This window comes from Trachemys scripta, chromosome 5, assembly GCF_013100865.1.
Source record: "Trachemys scripta elegans isolate TJP31775 chromosome 5, CAS_Tse_1.0, whole genome shotgun sequence".
NCBI classification, from domain to species: Eukaryota; Metazoa; Chordata; order Testudines; family Emydidae; genus Trachemys; species Trachemys scripta.
Genome location: NC_048302.1, coordinates 6,536,380 through 6,559,295, shown reverse-complemented (window position 1 = coordinate 6,559,295; position 22,916 = coordinate 6,536,380). Strand labels below are relative to the sequence as shown.

The 22,916-nt window shown below is 45.9% G+C and overlaps 1 protein-coding gene across 2 annotated transcripts in view; it reads left to right on the top strand.

Moving 5' to 3' along the window:
- The window catches only part of TECRL (trans-2,3-enoyl-CoA reductase like), a 107,626-nt gene that overhangs the window by 59,589 nt on the left and 25,121 nt on the right, over positions 1-22,916 (top strand). For both annotated transcript variants that reach the window (XM_034771756.1, XM_034771757.1), the window contains 2 exons: positions 544-588; positions 4,792-4,895. In XM_034771756.1, the coding sequence (XP_034627647.1) occupies positions 544-588; positions 4,792-4,895 (149 nt within the window). The remainder of the gene's footprint in view (positions 1-543; positions 589-4,791; positions 4,896-22,916) is intronic.

The following is a 22,916-nucleotide window of genomic DNA, read 5'->3' as shown; positions in this document are numbered from 1 at the left end:
AGTTTTGGAGGGCTTGGGGGGCATTTTTATCAAACATTTAAATTTTCTGCTGAAAAGTTTGGTGAGAACAAGCTTTTACTGAATTTTTCTGCAGGGGGAAAAAGAACCTTTTCCAAACTGCTCTAGTAGAAAACTTAGCTTTTTCCTTGGAAGTTGGGCGAGATATGGAAATCAAACAAAAGGCTAAAATAAACATGGACTCCTTCCCCCTCCACTCCATACACACACACACTCCTTGGTACAATTCTGCCACAAGGCTTGGGCATTCGCACACACGACACTCATCTGATGATTGCACACTCGACATTCAAACTGAGCCAACCAGACAGTTTGGGGGTGGGCAGTTTCCCCTAGAACCATATGTACTGTACTGCATGTTCATTCCATATTTCTACTGTATTTGACTTTCTACTATTTGACGTAGACAGTTTTATGGTCTCACGATTCTAGCTGTGATCTAAAAGGACACTGTTGCTACTAATAAGAAATGAGGTTTAGAAGCTACACCATGAAATTAAATGTAATTCTTTATGAATTAAATAGGTCCCCAGTGGAACCCTTCCCGTATTGGCCTGCGACTAGAACGCAGTAAGTATTTATTTGGATGTCAAACCACCTACTAGTATATTACGAGTCTGTTAGCTTGTGTTTCTTCCTAACACTATTACACCATATGGGCTAAGCCATTAGCACTTTTGCTAATTAATATGTATGACTAGCTAATTAGATTTCCCCTCAATTAAGGAATTTGTCTGAGGATTTTCATGTTACCTTAGCTCAGTATGCACTATCATGTCAAATATTAATATAAAATAAAAGTATGGGGCAGCAGTTTTCAGTGTAAAGCTACCAGTGCAAAACCACTGCCACCATCAGGAGTGGATTTACCATGAAACAAGCCGTGCAGTGGCTCGGGGCCTCCTAGTCCCAGCCGACGGCGCAGCAGGGCTCAGGCCGGCTGTCTGCATGCCATGGCTGGTGTCCCAACGCCACTCCCGGAAGTGGCCGGCTGCTGGCACGTCTTTGCGCTCCACAGGCAGGCAGAGGAGGCAGCTCCGCACTCTGCCCCCACCCCCGGGCAGTACACAGAGACCCACTCCCACCCTCTCCTCCCAAGGGGCACACAGAGACGTGCCAGCAGCAGCGCAGCCTGGTTAAGGCGGTTCCCTGCCCACTCCGCCTCCCCCCTCTGCTCCGCTTCACTCCCGGAAGTGGCCGGCATGTCCCTGCAGCCCCGGGGCGGGGGGTGTGTGTCTCTGCACACTGCCCCGCCCCGAACGCTGACTCCGCAGCTGCCATTAGCCAGGAACTGCAGCCAATGGGAGCTGCGGGGGTGGCGCCTGAGAGCAGCGACGCACAGAGACCCTCTGTCCCCCCTGCCTAGGAGTTGCTGCCAGAGGGGGGCGGGGGTGTGCCAGTCACTTTGGGAGCTGCGCCACCCAAGGTAAGCACTGCCCCCCTCCCGCATCCCAACCCCCTGCCCCAGCCCAGAGCCCGCACCCAAACTCCCTCCCAGAGCCCGCACCCCTCAGCCCTCCTCCCACACCCCAATGCCCTGCCCCAGCCTAGATCCCACACCCAAACTCCCTCCCAGAGCCCTCACCCCTCCTCCCACACCCCAATGCCCGCCCCAACCTAGATCACGCACCCAAACTCTCTCCCAGAGCCCACACCCCTCACCCATCCTCCCACACCCCAACCCCCTGCCCTAGTCCAGAGCCCGCACCCAAACTCCCTCCCAGAGCCCTCACCCCTCCTCCCACACCCCAATGCCCGCCCCAACCTAGATCACGCACCCAAACTCCCTCCCAGAGCCCTCATCCCTCCTCCCACACCCCAATGCCCGCCCCAACCTAGATCACGCACCCAAACTCCCTTCCAGAGCCCGCACCCCTCACCCTCCTCCCACACCCCAACCCACTGCCCTAGTCCAGAGCATGCCCCCAGCACCCAAACTCCCTCCCAGAGCCCTCACCCCTCCTCCCACAGCCCAACCTCCTGCCCTAGTCCAGAGCCTGCACCCTGCACCCAAACTCCCTCCCAGAGCCCGCACACCCCTCACCCCTCCTCCCACACCCCAACCTCCTGCCCTTGTCCAGAGCCTGCCCCCAGCACCCAAACTCTCTCCCAGAGCCCGCACCCCTCACCCTCCTCCCACACCCCAACCCACTGCCCTAGTCCAGAGCCTTCCCCCAGCACCCAAACTTCCTCCCAGAGCCCGACCCCCACACCTCCTCCTGCACCCCAGCCCCTGCCCCAAGCAAGGTACCTCATTTTATTTTCATTTACTCCCATTACTTATAATATAGGAGGAGGATGAAGAAAAAAAGGATGAAAAACGGGGGGGAGGGGAGAGAAGAGAGAATGTTCTTTTTCTTGGCTGGGTCCCGAGGGCCCGCCTGAAAATGAAGCTGCGCACAGGGCCCCACTAACTCTAAATCCACCACTGGCCACCATCATAGCTGACACCAGTCATCACCCTTCTTGGCAGCCTCAACACAAAAGCCGAGGACTGAATGGGCCATTGAGACCGGCCTATGGTCTCTCTCATTTAAATAATTCTTGAGGGACATGGGCAGTGAGGGGAACGTGGACTGCCAGTACCTAAGCTGCACCTGTGTGAATAAATAAAGGACTTCATATGCCAGTGATGTCAACCTGTACCCTTTACTTCCACTGGCTCCTTCACAGAGTAGTGGGCACTGTGTTTGCATTCATTGTCCCTCAGAATTAGCTTATCCTTGTTTTTCTGTAGCCCTCCTCCTCATTCTTGTTGAGGGATGGCTGCATGTGGGGGGTTTGGGGCAGAGCCACACCCATGTTTATAGGGGTCAAGTAGGTTAGACCCTTTAATTGCATTAACTCTTCAGTTCTCTTCACTGAGCCGTGGGCATTGTTTGAGGTGGTCTACTTCTGCATCCATGATTTTGAACCTGTGATTCATCCCTCCTTTTTTTCCCATTTTTTGTCCCCCACCAGTTAGACGATCCTTGGTTTTCTTCGTGGCACCTCTCTTTTGTGGCAAGGGCAGCCATTATTGTTTCACCCACCGCTGGTGCCCTTTATATGTACCTGTCACCCCATGCCCCTCCCTGCACTGTTCTGATGCGTCTCAAGCGATCTGTTTCCCCTTTGTCTTTCGCTTTCTTTGTTTTGGAGGTGGAAACATACCGAAGTGTCCTCAGTTGGGTGTGAGAATTGTTCGGGCTTGTGAGGGGGTTGGCCAGTTTGATGATCTGTGTGAGCCGGCCACTGTTGTTTACAGGTTTCGGCCCTTCTGAGAGCCTTGCTTCCTCGCACAGAACATCAAACTGGCCAACACTCTCTCAAGCCCGAACAATTCACACACAGAATTGAGGATGCTTCGGTAAGTTTCCACGTCCAAAACAAAGAAAACAAAAGATAAAATGCAGACAGGACTACACTCTGTCCTTGTCCTGTATAAGGAACTCCCATTGAAAGGGTCTTTTGATGCCAAAACGGCAAACAGGATGTGGCTCATATCTAAGGGTACCCAAACTCACCCACTAGTTTGGAATCTATCCCTATCCATACAGTGTGGCTTTCCTCATGGAGTGTTACTCCCTATCCCATTGATTTCAGTGAGATTACTCTCAAGGAGTAAGGTACTACACCATGTAAGTAAGGGTGGAAGAATCTCACGTCTAGCTTGCAAATGCTTCACAAAGTCAGAAAGAGACAAAACCCACTGGATTTTGCATTTGACAAATGCTCTACGGCCACCGTTTATTACAAGCTAGATAACAGAAATATCAAGAGCCTGCTGACTTGAATGATATGTAAAGACACTTGGACATTCTCCCAAAATATGAACCAAACGTTTTGGAGGTTCAAATGTTTTTGTCAGTCTGCTGTTAGTAGTATTCCAGTAGCAGCCCCACTGATGTATAAACATCTAATGAGAGAGAGACTCTGCCCTGAAGAGCTTGCAAGTTAAATAGACTAGAAGGACAAGGGGAAATAGATTAAGTGACTCAGCCAAGGTCACGCAGGAGGTCAGTGGCAGAGCTGGGAACCAACCCCAGGTCTCCTAACTTTCAGTCCACTGCCTTATCCACTACTTCCTAAAAAAACTATATTACCTCCTCCCCAGCTGTTACTATATTCTGTACATGCTGGATTCAGCAGGAGTAGAAGCCGGTGCTTGGAAGTACAGTGAGAAAGGCTTTCTAAGCCCAGATTCAAAAAGTCTGTCTAGGTCCAAGAAGGTTGACATAGAGATCTTGGGTTATGGGAGCGTGTCCAAACAGAAGCTGACTTCCTAATCTCTGCAGTTCCACCCATCACTAACTACCACTGAGCATGAAAAAAGCAAACATTTGACCAGAAACTGTTCAGGGATTCAGAGACGGAGACATCATCTCACATGGTGCCTTTCTGTTAAACCTTCTAAGGCATGATCTAAAACTGCTTTACAGAAGGGTTTATGCAATTCTGAACAATAAGTCCCTTTATAGAGTAGATACACAGGAGTCAACCCCATAACAACTGTTGTGTGTTGCTTCTCAATGCAGTGCCATCTTTACACTTGTGTCATTGTGAGGGTAACATCTAATACAAATCCTATGAGCACTAGACGTAGAGAGTAAGAACTGAAAGCACCAAATACATCAGAAAACAAGTGGTTTCCTTTTCACTTCAGGCCCAATTCATGGGGTGGAACGTGAATTATAACCATTGCTTAACTCCTGTGTGTCTTGCATTTTATGCTGAGTCTTTGCAGGGGGCGTATTATTCAAACCATTTGGTCTTGCTTCTTGGTCATTCTAGATGGGCCCTATTTGAAGGATTCCATTAGCATTCAAAGCTTGGCCGTTTCCTCGATCATTACGCTGTATTTTACAGATCTGGGTCAGCAGGTCACTTGGACCACAGTAAGTATGTCCTTGTAACAATCAACATGATAGATCTTAATGTAAAACACACTTAAGCTTCGGATTGCTTTCACTCCCTTGGCCTGTCCTTCTCTATGTCAAATTGCATCATTATTTTATCATCCCTCAAACCCGAATTAAGTGATAGTCAGCCAAGTCGTCAACCTAGTCGCTCGGACATCCAATTAAAGATCAGAGGACGGACATAACAATAGCGCCTGAGGGGGAAAAAATCAATTTTTAAAAACAATTTTATCTTAGGCTAAACATACCTGTGAAGGACCTTTGACCAAAGATCTTCATTTGCTACACAGGCTCTTTGGGATTCAGAATGAAAGGGCATAGATATAAAACTTCACTAAAACAGGAAGATAATCTGATTGTAGCAGCTCAGTGCATTTACCCATCAGTTCACCGGAAAGGGGAACAGGAAGGATCAAGCTATAGATTACGTTATGAAGCTGACTAATGAGGCTAAGGATTCCAAGGTATTTTAACCGCTTTGATATGGGTTGCCACAAGGACAGAATTAATTTGCAATAGATACTGAAATGTACTTTATGAAATAGCAACGTAGTTCTATTACAGTAGCGCCCGCTGGGGCTTACTTACCATTGTGCTAAGCACTGTACTGATACCTAGTAAATGGCAGTCCTTGCCCCAAAGAGATTAGTGTCTAAATAGATAAGACAGTTAAAGGATGGGAGAGGAAATGGAGATATACAGCAGGTTGGTGTAGAGATGGGATTAGAACCCAGGTCTCCTGCACTCAATCCAGTGCTCTGTCTACTCGATCATGCCGCCGTACCCTGTGGCTTTTCTGTAAGGTCTGAAATGTGATTTTTGGGAGCCCTAGACCCATCAGCAAACAGAGCGTTTGGGGGAGGGGAGGGGAATTCCGGGTTTTTGCATGCGGAAACGTACGTTATTTAGAGTTGCTTGGTTTCTGAAAGCAATAAGAGGAAGTATGTAGTCGTTCATAGCAATTAACACTCTCTGTAAATTACTTACATGTCTTTTAATGTTGCATTTGAATTAGTTTTTAATGGCCATCGAGGAGGAAGGACCGGATTCCCACAGCCTTCCCCATACTGGGTATTCTACTCCTTAGCAGTCAGAGAGTCAGAATTAAAGCCATTCTCAATGGGCTGGGTGGAGCCATACTGCATGAGGGGCAGTGTGGAACTCCTGCCTCCCAGAGGCAGCCCTGGGATGGAATTGTGACTCCGGGAGCCACCCGCCTCTCGGACAGGAGGGCCTGGATGACCGCAAGTCTGACAAGGGAACAGCTTCCTCTGCACATGTCCTAGGCAGCTCCTCTTGACCCTCTCCCAGCCCCCTTGTTGGGAGGGGCGTGCAACAAGAAAGCAGGGCCTCCGCTCTGCACCAAGCCAGGGATTGGGAAGGCAGGGGGATGTGGCTGTCCTGCTCGCCTTGAGCATGTCCAGGGCCAAGTCTAGCCCATGGTGAGGAAGGCTGTGAGAATCTGGCCCTTAGTATTTCAATGTCTTGGTCAGAATCAATAGGGGAAGGTAATTTGAAGCTAATTTGCATGTAGCCAGAGCCCTGCCACGGGGCAGGAGAGCACTGGGAAGATTCCCACCTTAGAGAAGCAAAATGTCTCTTAGAGCTGCTCGCTTGCACTGTGGGAAATTAATCTATGACGCTCCCTCCAGGGACGCAACACACTTTTCCCCCTCCTCTCTCTGGCGGGGCAGCTCCACAGGCTAGTGCACAGAGTGAAAGAGGGCTGAGTCCTGGCTCCACCCACTTTCTGCCTTCTTTCCAGTGAGTTGCTCCCAACCAGATACTAGCCCTTGTGCTCCCTGAAATATACGGGCTGCCGTTCCGGCTAGTCCTTACAGGGTAAGTCTTCGCTGCCAAGCCTGGGCTAGCTTCGTACGCGTGGAGCATCCCCGTTGCAAAGTGCTACCTGTGCCTGGCCCATGTAACTGCATCCAGGGTTCTGTACTAGCTCGTGTGCTGGGATGGATTTCTGGGGGTATAGCCCATGGTTCTTAGCGGTGCATTAAAGTGGGCTGCTCTGTTCATTCATTCACAGGGCGCTCTCTCTCTCTCTCTCACCTCGCAGGGAGCTGCTCTCTGTGGCAGGGACAGGGGACAAGGCTTTATGAATATAATCTCCAAGTGGGGTTACTCATTGTTTATGCAGATAGTTCTGAAGGTGAAAGCAAACAGCATTTGGCAGCAAGAGCTTTTAATGAGCGTGTCATCCAGGAACTCAGTTGGCAAACCACCAAGTGGGCCATAGCGCGCTCGACTGACTTCTGTACCTCTCCACTTCTTTCCTGTCCACCACGCTGAGAAGTGGATCTTCACATCACAGCTTCCCCAGGGGGTGGGTTTGAGATTCTGGGCAGCTGACACGATTTCTTGGATGGCATCTCTGTATGCTGCACTTCCACAGCCTTTGAGCCGGCAATGGTTGGGTTAAGCCACAGTGCAGAAACAGGGAACAGTTAGACAGGAATCTACAACCCCAGTGGAATTGTGGGATAGCACTGAGGACTAACAGCACCCACGCTTGATTCGCGGCACTCTCCCCGCAAAATAGGCATGTTGCCCGCCCATGAAGTGGAATTTCAGCTCAAGCCTACACCCCCAGCTGTCCCTGTTAGCACGGGCTTAATGCACCCTCCAGCCTGGGTGCGAGGTTTTCCTGTGTGGAGAGATGGGGGAATTAGGCTTTAGCTGGGCTCACTCTGTAGTGAAGACATACCAACACAAGCTGTGCATGTGTAGTGGCTCCTCAGTGCCTCCCCTGCACTGCAGCTTAAGGTGTAATGGAGCAGGGATGTGATCCGCCCCTCAGTAATCTGGATAGGTAGCAATCACTGCGCATTACTAACCATTACTGCAAATCACTTACCCAGCGGACCCATTTTTACTGTGCCTCAGCAATGAACTAGTGCTTTGCAGACACACTGGCAAAAGGCTCGCTACTGCCTGACTTTGGCCTGGTCAAGGGCAGCTTCTGGTTCAGAGCTGCAAGATAGCACATCTCTTCCCTGCAACTTGTGATGGTCTTACAGTCCTAGCCCTCTAGGCTCTCACCTGTAGGCATTTGTAGCTGTCCTAACGAATGAATGTCACATAGATCTCTGCCTACCCTGGAGGGCAGAAGGCAACACTCTGAAAGGCGATTTCTTGGAGGTTGAACTCAGAATCGCAGGAGCATCTGCCCAGTGCGCCCTTCCCTTTGAGTGTCTAGTTCCACCACTTCAGCCAGTGTAAATCAGAATAAGTGTGTGGTCTAGGGTTGCCAACTCTGACTGAAGCTATTCTGAGAGATTTTTCCCCCCAACATGACGTAATGTCATTTTCTTAACATATCCTATTAAAATCTCCCAGATTGCTTTCAATAGTCACCAGGAGATCGATGCTGATTCCGGGAGACTCCAGGCCAATCCTGGAGGGTTGACAACCCTAGTGTTGACTTCAGTGGGGTTAATTCGATTGACCATATATGGCCCATTGACTTCCATAGGCTGGTTTACAGCAGTTGAGGATCTGGTCCCCTTTCTTTTTCAAGCATCCCACTCATGGGAAGGAATTGTAGAACCTCCCTGCAAAGTGAAAAGTGCTTCTGGTGCTGTTTCATGTTTGTTACAACTAACTAATCTGCAATAACCGTGTTTAATCTCTTCCTTCCCAGTGGTTTATGTCACCTAAAACAGTAGCATAACCAAAGCTTAATTTCCCATTGTAAATAATGAATTTATTGTGAGGCATCAGTACCACAGGCGGTAGCATCTTTTACTATTTAATCCATGTGTAGAAAGTCCTCTCCGTGGGTTTCTCAGTATTTATTTTACCACATTTTGTCCCATAGACTAAACTGTCTCAGTTCTCAGCAGGAGAAATATTCTTCCTCGCTGTGCCATTAGTTTAAATATTCAGAACTTTTATGGTAGGGTTATTCTATAACAATATAGTTACAGTGTATAAACTATTGTATTGTACAATAAAAGGCATTTAAAACTTTTATTTATTTAAGGTTTATGGTTATTAATAATTATAGTAGTACTTCAAGGCCCCAGCCAAATGAGGTAGAGTAGGGATTTGAGCACCTGAGTGCACTGGCCACCAGGCTACTGGGTATTCTGAAGTGGGTTGGCCCCCTCGGCTGGTTTTTCATGAGAAAGGGCTGACTTGGTTTGGGCACCCCACTCCCGGAGAGACTTCATGGCTGAGAATCCCAAGCCAAGATGGCATCTCCCTTCAGACCATCGGTCAGTCATCTAGAGGGACAGATCCATGGGAGTTAGCCACCTTTGTGAATCTGGGCCCTAAACCCCATCTCTTCCTCCTGCATGTCAGGCCTTGTGAGTTTAGGCAGATCTCCACTCAGCTGCTTGGCTTCTGAGCACCCCTCTCTCTAGGCACCTAAGTCTCCCTATGCGTGGTACGGGAGCCGGGGCACCTAACTTGCAGCTGAAATTTCCACTTGGCCACAGGGCACCTACAGGTTAGGGGTTGCAACTCCTAAGCCACTTTTTGAATCTAACCCCAAGTGATTTAAGAGCCTAAGTGCCATTTTCAAAAATGACAAAGGCGCTTAGGACCCTAAATCTCATCAAAAGTCAATGGAGCTTAGACTCGTAAGTGCTTGTCACGTGAAGTACTGTGACGGGGTCTCACGGGGTTCAGCCTCCTGGCCCCGCTCCCCAATGAGACAGGACCAGTTCTAGCTGATGCAACACCCATGCTCTTTATTCTTGTGCCTGGTCTCCTCCTCCTCCTGGTTTCCATCCCCCTGGGCTCACTTCCTCCCAAGCTTTTAGCCTCTGTTAACGAGGTGAGCAGGTGTGGCCAGTTTCCAGGCCAGTCCTAGCTAGTGGCCAGCCTCTGCCCATTTCCCCTGATTGGGGCTGGAGTGGCAGGAGCTGATTACTCTACAACTAACATTCCCACTGAGAACAGTTCTTCCCCACAATCTAGTCTCAACAGGCACTGGAAATCTGGCCAGTTGATTTAGATGCATAAATGGGCACTGAGCTCTTTCAGAAGTTGGCTCTATGTGTCTTCCAAGCAACTAACATACTTTTGATTACTCTACAGCTACTCTTAAGAGGTTTCTTCTGTTTGATTTGGAACCAATTCCAAAGCAATTCCCCATCATAGGTAAAAGTGAATAATTCAGACCAGGAGACTTTTGCATACCAGAAAGAACTTTTAAAGTGTAACCAGCGTACATAAATAATCTAAAATTAATAATTTGTTCTCCCAGTTTAAACAGTAATATTCCTTTAAGAAATGTTGGGGGGGGGAATTGTTCTCTTCCAGCTGTCTCTTATAGTGCTGGGTGGATGAGGTAATATTTACTAGACCAACTTCTGTTGGTGAGAGAGAGAGAGAAGCTGTTGAGCTCCACTGAGCTTTTTGTAAATTTGTCTACTGAGTTGGTCAGAAGATGGATTATCTATCCCTCAAAACAGTTGGAGATTTGTTTATCTGGATTTGTTTTAAAAAATCACTATTTTTTTAACAAAATGAAATTCTGGGGGGAAAAATTGGTTCAGGTCAATTATTGGATTTATTTTTTCTTAAAAGATCTGCTCTATCAACTATTTTTGAGAAGTTCTTTGCCCTGTGTTAAGCAGGAGGACAGACTAGATCAGGGATTCTCAAATTGCGGGTTGGGACCCCTTGAGGGGTCATGAGGTTATTATGGGAGGGGGGGTCACAAGCGGTCAGCTTCCACCCCAAACCCCACTTTGCCTCGAGCATTTATAGTGGTGTTAAATATATAAAAAAGTGTTTTTAATTCATAAGGGGAGGGGGTTGCACTCAGAGGCTTGCTATGCGAAAAGTTCGAGAGCCACTGGACTAGATGGTCACAATGGTCTTTTCTTGTCTTAGAATCTGTGAATCAAAACATTTTATTCCAATGTCAACCATTGTTTTATTTTTAATTTTGTATATATACACGTTTTGAAACAAAAAATCAGAACTTTTTATTCTAAAAATGTCGAAACAATATTTTCAAAACATTTTTCAACATTTTTCTGAAATAAAATTTCTTCATAATTGATACAATTTTGTAAAACATTTCAGTTTAATCAAAATAGGTTTTTCTTACAGGAAATGCCATCTCTAGTCTCTTCCCCTCCTGGTTTCTTATGGAACTAAAATTAGCACAAATGTGTAATTTACGTCTATGCAAGCACTGTTGGTTGTTTTAGCTAAGCACTGGGAGTAGAAACGGTTAGTTTGCTGCTGCAGAGATGCTAGTGGGAGCTGAGTTCACAGATCATTTTTATATGGCTCCTGTAAAAATGCTACCTTGATGGGTTTGAATGGGGTATTGGGGCTTTGTTTAATCTATGACTAATTTTGGGACTAATCTAGATGGCAGAGACCCCTTTTATATATTGCCTTGTTGTCTGGCTGACAGATACACAAGTCTCCTATTGTAAATCACCCTCAAGCCACTCCTCTGTCTATCTAATTCAGGTGTTTGTTAAAACTCTCCTTATTTGGGCAGTGATTACACAATCAGGTTTAGCTGGGTCTGTTATCTAGCCACTAAAAGTGTCAGGCGCCATCATTATCCTCATAGTCAGAGGTGAAGAAAATATGATAAAAGCCAACTCGAAGAGGTGAGAACGAAGCTTTATTAATTTGAGGGTTAAATCTGCCAATTTAATGAGGTTGTTAAGACCTGAAGACAGAACTTCATTTAGGCTTCCATTCAGCAATGTATTTAAGCATATGCCTAACTTTAAGAACATGAGTGCCGTTGACTTCAAAGAGATTATGCATATGCCTAAACGTAAGCAATTTCTTAAGTACACCTCTACCTCGATATAACGCTGTCCTTGGGAGCCAAAAATTCTTATCGTGTTATATCGAACTTGCTTTGATCCACTGGAGTGCGCAGCCCCGCCCCCCCAGAGCACTGTTTTACTGCATTATATCCGAATTCGTGTTATATCGGGTTGCGTTGTATCGGGGTAGAGGTGTACCTTGCTGTTTGGGGGAATTAAAATGTTTGGTTTAACAGCAGAACTGGAACACTTATTTAGGGTTTGTCTATACATTCCACTCAGGAAAGTTAATTTGAATTAACTAAAGGTGTGAATTTAAAGTGGATTAGTGAAACTAAGTTAAACCTCTAGGTGTATGCTTTTATTCTGAAATAAAGTGGATTTCATTTGATTTAGATTAATTCACTTTTTAATTAAAATAAATTAGATTAAGTCCAATTTAATTCTGAATAAGAGCATCCATGCAGGGGTTCTGTGTGATTTAATTAATCCACTTTAAAGTTAATTCAGATGAATCTTTCTGAGTGTCCCCATGTCGATGCCTTAGATTGTAATGATTTAGATGATAAACTCTTGTCTTTTTGTTCTGTATTTGCGCTGTGCCCAGCACAATAGAGTCCTGGACCAAGACTGAGGTTCATAGATATTACTGCAACACAAGTCATTAGTAATAATCAGTTACACTGTTCTAAGTGCAGGAAGACTTTCATTCTCTAACTTGACTTACTACTGCACACTGCAATGGATGTCTGTAATTATAAATAATACTGTTGGTTGAAAACGGGAATTATTTTAGATGGGAATTAAATTCTGTTGATCATTTCCCATAAAAAAAATATTTTTGATAGAACACTGAAACCCATTTTTTTCCATTTTTGAAAATTGTTTTTGTTTTCAATAAAAAATATTCAGCATCTGAAAACAAAGAAAAAAACAAAAAACGTTTTTACCAAAAAATGGGGAAAAAATCCAGAAAAATTTTAGTTTGGTCAAAGAAACATTTTTGGTCAAAGAAACAAAGAAACCTACAGTCTCAAATAATGGAAACATTATTCAGTTTGGTCTAAGAAGCATTTTTTTTTTTACTTTGGCAAAAAAATAAAAATAAAATAAAATAAAAACCACCTACAGTCTCTACTAAATAATGGAAACATAATGAGGATGATAGCACTTTTTCTCTTAAACATATTTTCCAAACTAATCAATCTACACCACACGCTTTTGGGGCAGATAAGTAATGTTATTCCCAATGTAGAGACATGGGAAACTGAGACAGAAACATTAAATAGTTACAAAATAACAAAGTATAATAGCTGTGAAGCTATCCCTCTCCTGCCCCCATTCATGTCTGGGTAACGCAACACCGGGCAGGAGGAGAGGACATGGTTTATAGAAAGGATCCGGTATTCCTGTTCCCTCAGAGAGGAAGAGACAAGTCACCTGGTTCTTCTCTTGCTGAGCGTGCACTCTCCCCTGCTAGTGATCGCTAGGCTGATGAGTGTGCTCCAGCCTTGGTTAATGGGATGGGGTTATGTAGCTCAAGCAGGCTTGTGTTTCATGATCCTGAGTTCCCAGGTTCAGTGCCTCCTGCCAACAACAACCCATCCAGGTGAGTGGTGGTACACTGGTGTAAACAGGGAGTAATGCCATTGAATAAAGACACGTGAAAAGTACTTCACTTAGGAAGGAAAAATCAAATATATGTCTACAAAATGGGGAATGACTGAGTAGGCGGTAGCACTACTGGACAGGATCTGGGGTTTATAATGGACCACACACACAATATGCGTCATCCATGCATTGAAGCTGCACAAACGGCTAATATGATTCCAGGATATATTAACAGTAGTGTTGTACGGAAGATACAGCAGGTACCTGTCCGGCTCCACTCAGCACTGATGAGGCCTCAGCTGGAGTACTGTGTCCAATTCTGAGCACCACAACTTAGGAAAGATGTGGAGAAATTGGAGAGAGTCCAGAGGAGAGCAACAACGATAAGAGATTTAGAAAACCTGACCTAGGAGGAAAGATTAAAAAAACTGGGCATGTTTAGTCTTGAGAAAAGAAGACTGAGGGGAGACCTGATAACAGTCTTCCAATATGTTAAGGACTATTATAAAGCAGACAGTAATCAATTGTTCTCCATGTCCACTGAAGATAGGACAAGAAGTTATGGGCTTAATCTGGAGCAAAGGAGACTCAGGTTAGATGTTAGAAAAAACTTTCTAACTCTCTGGACAGTTAAGCTCTGGAATAGGTTCCAAGGGAGGTTGTGGATTTCCCATCATTGGACGCTTTTGAAAACAAGTTGGACAAACTCCTGTCAGAGATGGCCTAGGTTTACTTGGTCCTGCCACAGCGCAGGGGGCTGGACTTGATGACTTCTGGAGGTCCCTTCTACCCCTACATTTCTATGATTCTATGAAGTCTGCGTAATGAAATTGGGGTATGTAAGAAGAGAATCAATCTCCAAACCTTTATGTTTCAATGTATTGTGAGAGGAAGTTGCCAAATCACCAAAGATCAGTGGTTCTCAACCTTTTCCATAACAGGACCATCTCCTCCTCTCTAGTCCAGACCTGTTCAGGACCCCTCTCCCAATGTGGCCATATGGGAAGATACCTTGATACCTGTTTGGGAACTCCTGGGGCAGGGCTGTTTTCCACAGGTTGAGAATCTTTGCCATAGAGAAAGCAAATTATTTGGCTTGGACTCAGTGTGAGATTGTGAAAGAGGCCAGGGAATGGGCTAGTATTCAATACCACAGTCCAGAGGCCATCATTTGGTAAGAGGCAAGACAAATGAAGTGCACAGAGTATGGGGAAGTAATGGGGGAATAGGAGTCCCAGCAAATTTGTGTGATCAGTGTAAAGAGGAGAAAGAGAGAGCAGTAAATGAGATGCTGATAGGATCAATGAATGGGAGAAAATGTGAGTTCAAGATACAATGGGTGAGCTGATGGTTGGGAGGATATGCCAGTGGATGACTGGAAGAGTGGATCATATATGAGCCTAGGCCTGTGGAGTCTGTGGCCAATTTGACTACAATTATGTGGCCAGGCCCTCTGATTTCTGTAATGCACCACCAAGGAATTCTGGGGTAAATTGAAAACTCTGCAGTAGTGACAATAGCAAAAGAACATACCATTTTATTAACTAGTTCTACATGCTCAATGTCCTTAGTATACAATTGTCTTAACGCTGACTAACGCATGAAGGTATCATAAAGCCACATTTTGACAAAGCTTTCTGATTTGTTACACCCATTTACATCACTTGGGAATCTGGTCCCAGGAAGTAGCTATGCTGAATAAGAAGGTGGGTTTTTTACAGTCACTTTTCTGACCATAATTTCGAGACACAAGTGACCTCAGATCTAAACAGACACTTGGTTCATGGCTGAGATTTCTGATTCAATGCATAATATTACGTATAATGCATGTTGCTTTACATTGGCACAACTGGACAAGCCATGAACTAATGTGTGTCAACACTGTGAACTTTGAAAATGTTGTAGCCTTTTGCAAAGGCAAGCTGTACACACATGGTTGGTTTTGTTCTTTAGTTAATTAAGTCAAATAGTTTTCAATGTCCAGAGCTATCAACAAGAACAGATTGAGTTTGCCTGACACTGTGCCATGGTATAATGTTGTTTAGGCCTTTCTTTGGCCCACATATATTCTCGGCCCTTTGTTATTGCCCAGCGGCTGCAGTGAAATCTACTGATAAGGGAAGCGGGGACCTTCCTGCTGTTGAAATTGGCCAACTGGCTGATCATAATTCATCAGATGCCACTGCTAATAAGGCCAAGTAGAATGCTGTGATTGTTTCTCTCTCTGTCTCAGGAGCAAAAGCCACAAGCATATGACTAACCTTGCCAGAATGTCAGTTCTCCAGGAAGCAGCTGGGAGCGTAGTGATTTTAGGAGAGGCGAACGTTTTATGTTCTGTTGAGCATAGCACATGTGGAAGAATGGGTGCATACGTATGATAGGCCTTCCCCTGTGGGTTGTTATTGTTGTAAGGGCATAGACAATGGAGACAGAATTCCAGGTAACTAAAGTAGCCAAGTCATTTTCCTAATTGCTAAGTGCTGATTTCTATTCCCCTGATTCAGAGTAGTGCGTTACTCGACTGAAACCAATGAGATTACTGGGAAGGTGGGGTGCTACTCACTTTGAGGAAGGCTGATAGACCCTGGCCGTCTGACCTGTCTATATTTGGATCATTTTGTAGGAACTGTGGCTCAGTAGGGTGGATTTCCAAAAAAATGTTCAGGGCTGGTCTACCTCTGGCTCCTGTTGATGTTGATAGTTTTACTATTCATGTCATTGGTAACAGAGGTAGGCCAACGCTGCGTCCTGTTGGAAATCCCACTTTAAAGGGCTCTTATGGAGGAGGAGAAACTGGGCCCCGCTCAATCAACTTCATACAACTTTTGAACTGTGGAATGTGGAGTTGACAGACACACTAGCTGGTGACTCTTAGAGGGCTGCCTGGTCCAAGTCCAGGTCCAGGTCCAGGTCCTGGTCCTGATCCCACTCATTCCCTTGAGATATATGGGTGGTCTCAATGAGAGTTTTAGGTTAGTCGGACAGGATAATTTAATCTATATAACAAAATAGCAAACATCTTTATGTAACACATTGAATATGGCACTCAGGAGAGATTTGTGCTTTTAGAAGCAGGGGTCCCCTAGCTAATCCCAGCTGCCCACGATCTACCCAGAGGCGTGGGCATGTGTAACAATTATATAAATAGTATTACTGGCTGGGAATCCCCAGTTGCCTAAGGGATCCAAATCCCATTGAATTCCTTCTTGGAAAATCCCATTCTCGTACTCGCGAACACATTCTTAACTGTAACGAGCTGTATGCACCACAGTATTTTCCATGTTTGTATAATTGTGTGGGTTAGATTCTCGTTACTGTTGATTCTATACAAAGTCCATGTAGAACGTAGAACGTTAGACCTGAGGAAAGCTGCGTGACTTCTGATTTCTGCAGCAGAACAGCAATGGATTTTGCACAACATGTTCACTGATCAGAAGATCGTTGGATTACCTTGAACGCCTGTGATTCTTTGTATTGTAGCAGAGGAGTGCCATGAGGCTGGAGGAGTGGGTGGGCATGCGAGCGTGCGTGTACTATTTATTATCAGTGGCTTGTGACTGCCCACAAATTTAAAATTAACAAGAGGCTGCAAATAAACTGTCACTCTCTCCCACGCTCTCCCCAAACATCCTCTCTGCGTTCTGGCTGCAGAGTTTGAAAGCCATTTGGAACAGCAAGCTACTGGCTTCTAATCATCTCTGTGTAACTGGAGTAGAGTCACCCCGAGACCACTGCTCTGGCATGGGCTGAATTGACTGTCAGTTTGGGAGCATCGTAAAATGCTAGTATTGGGGATGTGGTTAATACAGGGCCACCTCCAGCATTTCTGCTGCCCCAAGCAATCGCGACCGGCGGTGGCAATTGGGGGGGGAAAAAAAGCCGCGATTGGCGGTGACAATTCAGCGGCAGGTTCTTCGCTCCTAGAGGGAGTGAGGGGCCTGCCGCCCCCGAATTGCCGCACATGCCACCCCTCTCCCTTGGCCGCCCCAAGCACCTGCTTGTTAAGCTGGTGCCTGGAGCCGGCCCTGGGTTAATAGATTCTTTAGATCCTCAAAAGTGTGTCTCTTGTCCCAGATCCATGGAGTCCATTTTATACAGTTCAGAAAGAGCTTCACTGTTTAAGGACAGGCAAGGTAGGAATTTAGCCCAAGAAGTTATTGTACTGAAGAACTGATCTATATTTTAGGTTTAACTATGGCCATTTCTCAAAATGCTCAGCACCAGATGAGCCAGATTTCCAAAAGACCTTAGCACTCAAGCACCTTCCATTTAGGTAGCTAAATTAGAGAGGCAGTGTTGCCTAGTGGATAATGCACTGGACTGGCATTTGGAAGATTTGGGTTTTCTCTCTGGTGACCTCAGGTATGCAGCTTAACCTCTTTTTGCCTCAGTTTGTGAAATGGAGATAACCCTCCTTTGAGACCTCTAGATGAAAAGTTCCATGGACATGCTACTCACTGTTCTAAATGACCAGGTTTTCAAAAGGGCCACTTCATTTAGGTGCCTATGGGGGAGTTGATGGGTGCTCAATTCTTTTTTAAATCTGGCCCACAAATACACCCGGTGCCCCGTAACTGCCAGTCATTCTGTGTCCAGGTTGGAGTTAGGTTACAGATGGGTCACCTGGCTTGTGCCTGAATATAGACAAAGCTATAATAACTGTGCACTAATTTACCATCACTTGTTTTTTTCAGGGGCTGGCAGGTATGTGTCCTACTGAAGTGGCAGACAGCCTTAGTCCTCTGCAAGGAATGGGGAGGGCTAGTGGCATCCAGCATCCCAGGACTGGGGAGAGAGAACCTGGGACTGAGGCCTTCTGTCTCTTCTGCCTTAGCCAGCAGAGCAGGCCTGGTACAGGGTGGGAGCTGCACCCGTTTCTCTGTTCACTGCGGGGGGTGGGGGGTTACTGATTGAGTCTGGCAGAATTCCTCCTCGGATGGCTGCTCCACCTCAGACACTTGCAGCACAAGCCAGGATGCAGCCTTAAATAGCTAGAAATGCTGCTTCATTGTCACTGTAACCCCAGGCCAAGAAATACTGGCCTGAGCAGACCCTGTCTGCAGGAATTAAAATATAGCACCACGGATTTGGGGAGATGTTCAGGAGTTGGGAACAAAAAAGTTGTCTGACTATCCAGCACTGCAGGACTTTACCGTCCGCTGCCAACCTGCCTCCCAAATCCTTAACAACCGTTGAGATAAAAGGCCAAAAATAGAGATCATTTGAAGATATCGCCAAAATGGTGCCCTGCTGACTTTCCTGAGGTGGCAGAAGTATGAGTGGGGGTAGAAATTGGCCCAGGAGCTAATGCTGTATATTAAGATTTAACACAGTAATACTTGGAGATGGGATTTTTCAAAGGAGTTTAAGGGAGTTAGGCATTCAGTGCTGTAGGATTTGGGTGCCTGTGGGTGCTGAGTGCCTAACTCTCTTAGGTTCCTTAGAAATCCCAGCCATTATCAACACACACACACACAGTAATGGTCTCTATAATGTATATAAAGAGAAGATATGCAGTATCATATGGTCTGTGTGGTATGCACTGTATCCATTTGGCCTAGACTCAGGGTTGTACACCCAGCCACCCTCTGTCTTTCATTTGTCAAAAAACTAAACTCAGTCCTTTAGATAACTAATATACTGCCGCTGTGGTGTTTTGTCCACATGATTGCCCCATACATGCTTAAAATAGGTCATAGCTATTGTTTTGCTGATAGCCTCAGGCAATGACCCAAACTCATTGCTTGTAGCAAGGGTGCTCTCTCAACCACTCCCATCAGCTCCCCTCCCTGTGCGCACAGTACCTTGTTAGCAGCTCTCACTGATGGAAGTGTCACCCATGAACCGGCAAACTCGCCTTACATGGCATGGAAACAGCCATGGTACGTAGCTGAGAAAAGAGCAGCAGGGAAAGGTTAAATGGCCTCTCTGGAGTTCCATCCCGCAGCTCACCATAAATGAAATAATACTAGACTATTCCAAAACGCAATATGATCCGCACTAGGGGTCTGTTCCATGGCAGGATGGAAAGGGCACGTCAGACGTGTTATCTAGAGGAATCAGCTAGTATATTCTCAGGAAGTCTTATTTGTGACTCTGTGGGCTTCTAGTTTATATGTATGGGGTTTTTCATGCTATTTCTTATTACATCAAAATAATGTTTCTGCTTTGTCCTCCAGGCTCCAGTCCCTCCTCCCCCAATGTATCTTCTTTTCATCTCTTTTGATTTAACTCGTGCATGCAGTGCTATTAACAGGCATTAGAAATCCTGTGATCCCCTCTGGTGGTCCCAGTGGGCTCATGTCAAAGCTCTAATCCAGCTGCATCAACCAGTCAGATAAATTGTCTCAGCCACATTCCATCTGGGTTACAAGCAATGAATAACTTTGAGGCGCTCCTTTCACCTCCTCTGCAGTCATGTCTCCTAAATATACTCACTGCCTCATGCGGTTTGGGATTATAATCCCTGACCTGATTGTTATTCAGGGCAGTCAGGCTTTATTGGCATGACACACAGTACAAATGCTACCAAGGGGTAAATAAAATAAAAGCCCAGACCCCTAGGGACCTGTCAGAGGTCGGAATAATCTGATCCAAGCAGGATGAATGCTGTAGATGAGGCTTCCTCCCCTGTGTCCCTTTGTCATTAATCTCCATTCATGCTGATAGAATTAATATGCTAGGGGCTACTATTGTACTATAATCTCAGATCACATTTTGTGATATTTTAGTAGGTGCTGTCAGGTCAGAAGTTACGGACTAACCCATTAAGCATCTGATGTTCAGACATACTAAGTGCCCACCAGCTCCAACTGAGACCAATCCGAGCTCTGGTTCCTCTGAAAATCAGGCACTGAGCAAGTGTGCCATTTTCAGAAGCGTGTTGCACCTGCTGGCAGGGAGTGGCTCTTTGTCTCCTCGTAGTGGCTGGACCACAGGTGGACGTTTATGAGTCTGCAACTTCCTCCAAGATAACTGGTGAGGTCTTGTAGCTCAAGGTGTACAGGGCTTAGATCCAGAGCTTCCAAATTCAGTCCCTGCAGCTGACCCCTCCTGTGGCTTTGTTATAAGTGCACCAAGGCATTGTTCGGCCTTTTATTGTCATAAAAGGAACTAGTGGTTTGAAAACTGTTTGAAAATAAAGAGTTGACTGGGGGGCAGGGGGAGAAGATAGCCTAAATGAGCTCTTAAGGTCCCTTCTAGTCCTATATTTCTATGGTTCTGTGCACATAGAATTGCAGTGTTCCCACACAACCAGTTGTGGGCTACACATCTGATTGTGCCAGTGGTTAACCAGGCAGTGGGAGATGGTGTGGGCAGGGAGAAATAGAGGCCCCTCTGATGGACCAGTGAGTAAAGATGTTCCTAAGCACCTGGTGATGAGCTCCTGCCCATAATGGTTTTGCCAACAAAAAAAAAAATAGACTTCTTCAATGCCCCCAAGAAAAAGGGACAGTCAGGGGGTACAGTGACAGATTTGCGGGATACTGGGAGGGAACAAAAAGGGAAGGCAGCTATCCACTGTATGGGATATGAGATGAGAAACTCATAGTGGGGACGGACAAAGAGGGTATGTCCCTTCTGAGAGCAGTCCACACTCCTACAGAGCAGCACACACTGTTGTACAGGTGTCACTATAAGTGTCTCCGGCAGAATCCATGTCCAACACAGGAATGTTTGTTGCCGAGCACTCTCCCTACCGTAATACTAACTGTAGAGCGAGTCAACATTTTTAGTTGAAAAGGGATTTCCCCAATTTTTTTTAAGGCAAACTTTTGCAGAAGAAAATCATTTTCAATGATGATTGTTTTCCAGGTTTTCAAAGACTAATTGTACACCAAACATTTTCTCGGGCAAAGATTTTCAGTTTTTGAAAACTGATTTTTTTTGTGTGTGTGTGTCCAAAGTGGTTTTCAGAAACCAAAACGTTATGGTTTTTGGTTTAAATTTTTCATTGAAAAATTCGCTTTTTGAAGGAAATTTCAACAAAAAATGAAAAAGAAACCCTGAATATTGTCTGGAAAAAAAGGTATTTTTATCAGCGCTAAATAATAATGCTGCAACTGATCCCCCGCACTTATCCTATGTGCTGCCCCATGCAGCGATCCAGACATAGGTGCCACCCCAGACCTCCTTTGATTGCAAGACTGATGACAGGCTCCTGGACCATGTGCCACTAAAGTCTGCAATGAGGTGTTTTGCATTGGAGATGATGGATTACACGTAACCCTTCCCTGTACCTGTAGACTACCTTGGACAGGTGGAGCTCAGTCAGTGTCACAGACCTATCATGACTTGCTCCTGGTGTGCGAGGTGGCTCCTTGCGGTGATAGAGTACAGCATGTGCAGCTCAACTGTATCTCTGAGTGGCTTGTTCCTCAGGCACATGGAATCCGCTCGCCCACAGCTTGTATATTACTGCTGCTTGGGCAAAGTCAAGCTGTGCTCCATCCACAGGGCTCGCCTGCTTCTCCCCCTCCTGTCTGAGTCTGAAATTGACCAAAGGGTCAGGAGAGATCATGTTTCTGCTGTAGGGCCAAGTTGCCACAAACTGCTGTCAAATACTGCTTCTGTGTCCCTGGCTACTCCCCACAGAACAGCTGCTGTGAGCTCACTGCCTAGTGCAGGCAATTACCGGCTTATTTTTTTGGTTCACACCTTGGATACTAGTGCAGAGAGGCAGTGAGATCTGTTCAGTAAGGCAATGGGCTGGGATTCATGCGGGGTGATCTCAAGCAAGCTACTCACCTCTCTCTGCCTTTCCCCTCTCCCACCCTTTGTCTATTTAGTGTATATGCTTTTCCTGGCAAGTACTGTCTCCTACTATGTGTTTGTCCTGCACTTAGCACAATGGGACCCCCAGACTGTTAGGCGTCACTATAATATCACTTATAATCATTCTCACTTGCACCTGGGCAGTCCATGGTGAGCCTGGTTTTTTAAGGATGCTTTGACCCCTCACACTCCATAAACTCTGGCAGCCTGAGTTCACTTGGGGAGGAAGTGGCATGTAAGAGGTGAATAGATCTCACACTGGCCTCTCTGCATAGCTGTGAAGTTGGAATAATAGAATATCAGGGTTGGAAGGGACCTCAGGAGGTCATCTAGTCCAACTGCCTGCTCAAAGCAGGACCAATCCCCAACTTTTTTTTTGGCCCTAGATCCCTAAATGGCCCCCTCAAGGACTGAACTCACAACCCTGGCTTTAGCAGGCCAATGCTCAAACCAATCCACCACCCTCCCCCCTCTGCTGTGCCCTCCTTTACAGGAGACACAGTGTTTTTCCTTCTTCCCCCCGTCTACTGACAGACGGAGTTAGGGAAACACTTATTTGGAGAGAGGGAAATTGTGCACAGGCCTCATTCAATGGAGCAAAACCTTCCAAAAATTGAGCCTTACATTTATCAGCGGAGATTTTCAAAGCCACCACATAGAATCAGCTGCTCAGTTGGAACGTTAGTGGATTGACACCATCAGAGAATTTGTCCCATAGTAGCTAGCAGAGGAAAAGGGAAGAGTTTTAATGTCCCCAAATAAAAGCCATCTCAATTTAAAGACTAGCTCTCAAGGAAAGTCTCTCTGTTGCAGTCATTTATAAGCGCTGCTAAAGATAGATTTC